General features: G+C 47.8%; 1 protein-coding gene across 6 annotated transcripts in view; it reads right to left on the bottom strand.

The window, feature by feature from the left end:
* Positions 1-1,035: 1,035 nt before the first annotated feature.
* Positions 1,036-6,000, bottom strand: part of cers6 (ceramide synthase 6) — a 388,374-nt gene continuing 383,409 nt past the window's right edge. For 5 of the 6 annotated variants that reach the window (XM_038789747.1, XM_038789745.1, XM_038789743.1 and 2 more), the window contains one exon: positions 1,036-1,900. In XM_038789747.1, coding sequence (XP_038645675.1) covers positions 1,757-1,900 — 144 coding nt within the window. In that variant the 3' untranslated portion in view covers positions 1,036-1,756. The remainder of the gene's footprint in view (positions 1,901-6,000) is intronic. The other variant, XM_038789744.1, reaches the window with a different exon arrangement.

Below are 6,000 nucleotides of genomic sequence, written 5' to 3'. Positions count from 1 at the left end.
TCCGCCCTCCCCAAAACCACCCCTCCCAAATCCCCCGCCCTCCCCAAACTCCCTCCTTGCCCTCCCCAAACACCCCTCCGCCCTCCCCAAACCCCCCCCCCCTCCCCAAACCCCCTCCCCCCCTCCCCAAACAATCGTTTGGCCTTCAAATGCGCCCAACACTTGTGCCAGCAGCAAATACCTGTGCGTTTTCCTTGTCGATAACGGTCAGGTCTACCTGTCATTTTAGATGTTACAGCAAATACACAAACTTTGGTTTGACATTGTGGTCAGGAGACATGGTGATAATTCTAATTTGTTTCCCCATACCCTCCACCCCCCCCCCAAATGACTGGTTGGTGCTGTTAAATAGGTGGTTTGATTTACACCGGCGTGAGGACTGCGGCCCATCCGGCCTGGGGAATTTTGGCGGCCCCGGGGCCCATTTCGTCACCCAGTCCTTGCCATTCTCCGAGGCGGACAGCGCGATTCACGTCGACGGGATTTTTGGGGTGCTGGAGAATTCGGCAGCCGCCAGGAGCGGGATTCACGCCGCCCCCCCGGTGATTCTCCGACCCGGCGGGGGTTGGAGAATCCTGCCCGTGCTGTTGGGTGAATTGGAAATTCTGAATTCTCCCTCTTCTCCCAAACAGGTACTGGAATGTGGCGACTAGGGGCTTTGCAGAGTAACTTAATTGCAGTGTTAATGTATGCCTACTTGTGACAATCAAGATTACTTCCTTTACTTACTACTCTACCCGAACACTGTTGACTCTTGATAGCTACATATAATAATAATTGCTCATTGTCACAAGTAGGCTTCCATTAAGTTACTGTGAAAAGCCCCTAGTCGCCACATTCTGGCGCCTGTTCGGGGAGGGCGGTACGGGAATTGAACCCGCGCTGCTGGCATTGTTCTGCACTACAAGCCAGCTATTTAGCCCACTGTGCTTTCTATTCCAGTGTTTGTCTTTGGGATAATTTGAGGGTCAGTATCAACAGAGGTGGTTGTTTTCAGTTGAGCGAAGAACAAAATAGTGAAAATTTGCACTGCTGTTGCACAGAAAGAAGGTTTTTTTTATTTATCAGTGTCACAAATTCAAAGGTGATTGGATTGTTCCACAGAAACATAATCAAAGTAATCTTGCTGTATAGTTTAGCAATTTGCCTCAGGCATTCTTTTTTTTACTTTCAACGGGGACAAGATGGCCTCTGTTAATATCATAGTAATTTTAAAGGAAATAATTAGAAACACAAAAAAAGCACAGAACATATCATTATCGCTGGCTAAACCACAATACTCGAGAGCTAGACGTGGCCTACAGCATGTGACAAATCACAGGTTACAGCAGATAGAGCTGTGCACAACATAATTAATCTAAAATGGCTTTTACTCTTCCCAATGAATAAGTAATAGAATAAACCACTGAGAAATTCCCTTTTTCCACAAATCTTAAACATATAAAAATAAATAATGTAATATACAAAGACAATACATCTGAAAATACCATTCCCATTGAGTTGGACTACGTATACACACATAGCATGCCTACATGTACATAATGTTTATTGTCATTCCTTCTCATACAGAAAAATGGCAGTGCAACTATCAGAATGTTTGATATTTCTAAACCTTCGTCTGATACTGAGTTACATGATAAAATGCATTCAATAATACATTTTGTGAAATACTTCCTGGATCAAGTTTCAGGTTGTCCGTGCCTTACGTACAATTAACGGGGTTGCAACACTATGTAAGTACTTTGCACTCAAGTGGCTAATGTTCCTCTGAATAAACACCGCCACTCAGGTAACCATTTGTCCCATTGGTGGTGCTGTTATGTCCACTTTTTGAAGCAGAAGGTGGTGAATCCTCTTCATCAGAGCTGGTTTCAATGTCACTTCGGTCATCCTTTGATACCTAACATTCAAATTAGGAAAATAAGTTAGGCATTAATGCAAAGAGGGCAGGCTTTGCAGCTGCAATAACTACAAAGGAGACATGCAAATTAAAAGCATACTACTACATTCAGGAAATCCAAATTAACATGGCAGCTGAGATGAATTAGATCAAGGTTGTACGAATTGGTTAGTATGAAGATAAGATTTGTGATCATTGATTTACAGAGAAAATAAATAAGAGTTAAGAGGCTACAGTTTAATAGAAAATAAAAAGAGTTTACAAGGCCTCAGCGATTGGGGTGGGGGGTCATGGAGTGTTGGTGGCACTCTTGTCGTGAGAGCAGTCATTACTTCTGGCTTGGCTTCTGTGGCCTATGGAATGCCAACAAAGGGCAGGAAAAAGGCCTCTGGAACTTGTTGGAAGGTCACTGTGTTTAGCTAACTCTTTTCCCACCTGGCAGCAAGCCCTTCCGATACAGGCAAAAGGCACCTGGACCTTGGGAGAGGCTCGTAATTGGCATCCTGGCTGAGACAGCAGCTTGCCCATCATTGGCAATATGAGATTGGCAATATGTTGTCCTGCAGAGTTTCAATTGGGACCCCTTCCCAATACCTCCTTCTGCCATTCTTTCAGCACCCTTGCCTCCCAGCCAATAGCCAATGGGACAGGAAAATTCAGCCTGCTGCAGATCATAGTTTTACAGAATGGAAAGAGGTCCATTGTGTCCACCGGCTAGCAAGCACCTAACTACTCTAATCCCATTTCCCAGCACTTGGCCTTGTGTGCTATAACATTTCAAGTGCTCATCTAAATACTTCTTAAAAGTTGTGAGGGTTCACTCCTCTAACACCCTTTCAGGCAGTGAGTTCCAGATTCCAACCAGCCTCTGGGTGAAAAGGTTTTTCCTCATATCTCCTCAAAACCGCCTGTCCATTACTTTAATTATCTGTGCGAAAAACATTTTGATAGAATTTATTATATAAGCTTAGAGAATCTGTGATTTAACAGTGCAAATTCACAATCTGTCACCAATAGAATTTCAATCTGAATCTCAAGTGACAAATGTATAAATGTATAAAATCACAGGTAAAAAGTGATTTTAAGAGACTTCCGGTGGCGGCCATGGAGGAGTAGGCCGCACATTTGATCGCTCCCGCCATGCTATGAACTTTTGGACCTTTTTCCCCCAGTCTTTTCCGGATTTTATGGGATAAATCGGCGAAGAGTGATACAGGAAGGAGAAATCCCCCTCCGGTGTATGGAGAATTGGACCAGAAGTGGCTGTGTGAGACGACAAAGTCTTATGAGGGAGACGCAAGCAGAGCTGGTAACACGGGACAGCATGGCGGAGCAGTAGGGCTGCGGGGAGACGGCACAGTGGTCGACAGAGCAGCTGGTGAAGTTTTTTGAGGATTGCTTCGCCAAGCTGAAGAAGGAAACGCTGGACCCGATTAAGGCTTCGATTGATCAAGTGGTTCAGAATCAGGAAACCCACGGGAGAGCGATCCAGAAGGTGGAACAAAAGTTGTCCGAGCACGAGGAGTATATAACCGTGCTGGAAAGCAAGGTGTGGATGATGAACGACCGCCAGGAAAGAATGCAGGAGAAGCTGGAGGACCTGGAGAATAGGTCCAGGAGGCAGAATCTCAGATTTGTTGGCCTCCCTGAAGGCAGGGAGGGATCGGATGTGAGGGCTTATGTGACAGACATATTGGAAAAGTTGATGGGGGCTGGGGCGTTCCCACGACACCTGGAATTGGACAGAGCACACAGAGCCCTCATGAGGAAGCCCCGAGCGAACGAGCCGCCGAGGGCCATGGTGGTACGTTTTCACCGTTTCATGGACAAGGAACACATTTTATGGTGGGCCAAGAAAGAACGGAGCAGCAAGTGGGAGAACTGAGTTGCGCATCTCTCAGGACCTGGGAGCTGATTTGGCCAAGAGACGAGCTGGGTTCAATCGGGCAAAAATGACCCTCTTTAAGAAGGGGATGAAGTACAGGATGCTGTACCCAGTCCGTCTGTGGGTCACACATGAGGAACGGGACTTCAATTTTGAAACGCCAGACAAAGTATGAAAGAAATGAAGCTGGAGGCGAATTAAAAGACACTGAAGCCTTGGCGAAGTAATGTGACGGCAATTTTTTGTGCTGGAATATATAAATTTAAGTAGCGCTATGTGAAATAATGGACAGTAAGAAGTCTTACAACACCAGGTTAAAGTCCAACAGGTTTGTTTCAAACACGAGCTTTCGGAGCACGGCTCCTTCTTCAGGTGAATGGAAAGGCTTGTTCCAGAAATGTTTATATAGACACAGTCAGAGATGCCCCGGAATGCGAGCACCTGCAGGCAATCAAATCATCAAAGATGCAGAGAGAGAGGTAACTCCAGGTTAAAGAGGTGTGAATTGTCCCAAGCCAGTTCAGTCGGTAGGCCTCTGCAAGTCCAGGCTTGTTGGTGGGGGCCGAATGTAATGCGACATGAATCCCAGATCCCGGTTGAGTCCGCATTCATGCGTGCGGAACTTAGCTATAAGTTTTTGCTCAGCAATTTTGCGTTGTCGCGTCTCCTGAAGGCCTCCTTGTAGAATGCTGACCCGGAGATCAGAGGCTGAATGTCCTTGACTGCTGAAGTGTTCCCCAACTGGAAGGGAACAGTCCTGCCTGTTGATAGTCGCACGATGCCCGTTTATTCGTTGTCGCAGTGTCTGCATGGTCTCGCCAATGTACCACGCTTCGGGACATCCTTTCCTGCAGCGTATGAGGTAGACTACATTGGTCGAGTCGCACGAGTATGCGCCGCGTACCTGGTGGGTGGTGTTTCCACGTGTAATGGTGGTGTCCATGTCGATGATCTGGCATGTCTTGCAGAGATTACCCTGGCAGGGTTTTGTGGTGTTGTGGTTGCTGTTCTGAAGGCTGGGTAATTTGCTGCAAACAATGGTTTGTTTGAGGTTGCGCGGTTGTTTGAAGGCCAGTAGTGGGGGTGTGGGGATGACCTTGGCAAGATGTCCATCCTCGCTGATGATGTGTTGGAGGCTGCGAAGAAGATGTCGTAGTTTCTCCGCCCCAGGAAAGTACTGGACGACGAAGGGTACTCTGTCAGTGGTGTCCCGTGTTTGTCTTCTGAGGAGGTCGGTGCGGTTTTTTGCTGTGGCGCGGTGGAACTGTCGATCAATGAGTCGAGCGCCATATCCCGTTCGTACGAGGGCATCTTTCAGCATCTGTAGGTGTCTGTTGCGCTCCTCCTTGTCTGAGCAGATCCTGTGTATACAAGAAGCCATCCCCTATGGACAAGCCCTCCGTATACACAGGATCTGCTCAGACAAGGAGGAGCGCAACAGACACCTACAGATGCTGAAAGATGCCCTCGTACGAACGGGATATGGCGCTCGACTCATTGATCGACAGTTCCACCGCGCCACAGCAAAAAACCGCACCGACCTCCTCAGAAGACAAACACGGGACACCACTGACAGAGTACCCTTCGTCGTCCAGTACTTTCCTGGGGCGGAGAAACTACGACATCTTCTTCGCAGCCTCCAACACATCATCAGCGAGGATGGACATCTTGCCAAGGTCATCCCACACCCCCACTACTGGCCTTCAAACAACCGCGCAACCTCAAACAAACCATTGTTTGCAGCAAATTACCCAGCCTTCAGAACAGCAACCACAACACCACAAAACCCTGCCAGGGTAATCTCTGCAAGACATGCCAGATCATCGACATGGACACCACCATTACACGTGGAAACACCACCCACCAGGTACGCGGCGCATACTCGTGCGACTCGACCAATGTAGTCTACCTCATACGCTGCAGGAAAGGATGTCCCGAAGCGTGGTACATTGGCGAGACCATGCAGACACTGCGACAACGAATAAACGGGCATCGTGCGACTATCAACAGGCAGGACTGTTCCCTTCCAGTTGGGGAACACTTCAGCAGTCAAGGACATTCAGCCTCTGATCTCCGGGTCAGCATTCTACAAGGAGGCCTTCAGGAGACGCGACAACGCAAAATTGCTGAGCAAAAACTTATAGCTAAGTTCCGCATGCATGAATGCGGACTCAACCGGGATCTGGGATTCATGTCGCATTACATTCGGCCCCCA

The sequence above is a fragment of the Scyliorhinus canicula genome, chromosome 2, assembly GCF_902713615.1.
Source record: "Scyliorhinus canicula chromosome 2, sScyCan1.1, whole genome shotgun sequence".
NCBI classification, from domain to species: Eukaryota; Metazoa; Chordata; class Chondrichthyes; order Carcharhiniformes; family Scyliorhinidae; genus Scyliorhinus; species Scyliorhinus canicula.
The sequence above is the reverse complement of the archived record's forward strand: the minus strand, read 5'-3'. Positions and strand labels throughout refer to the sequence as shown.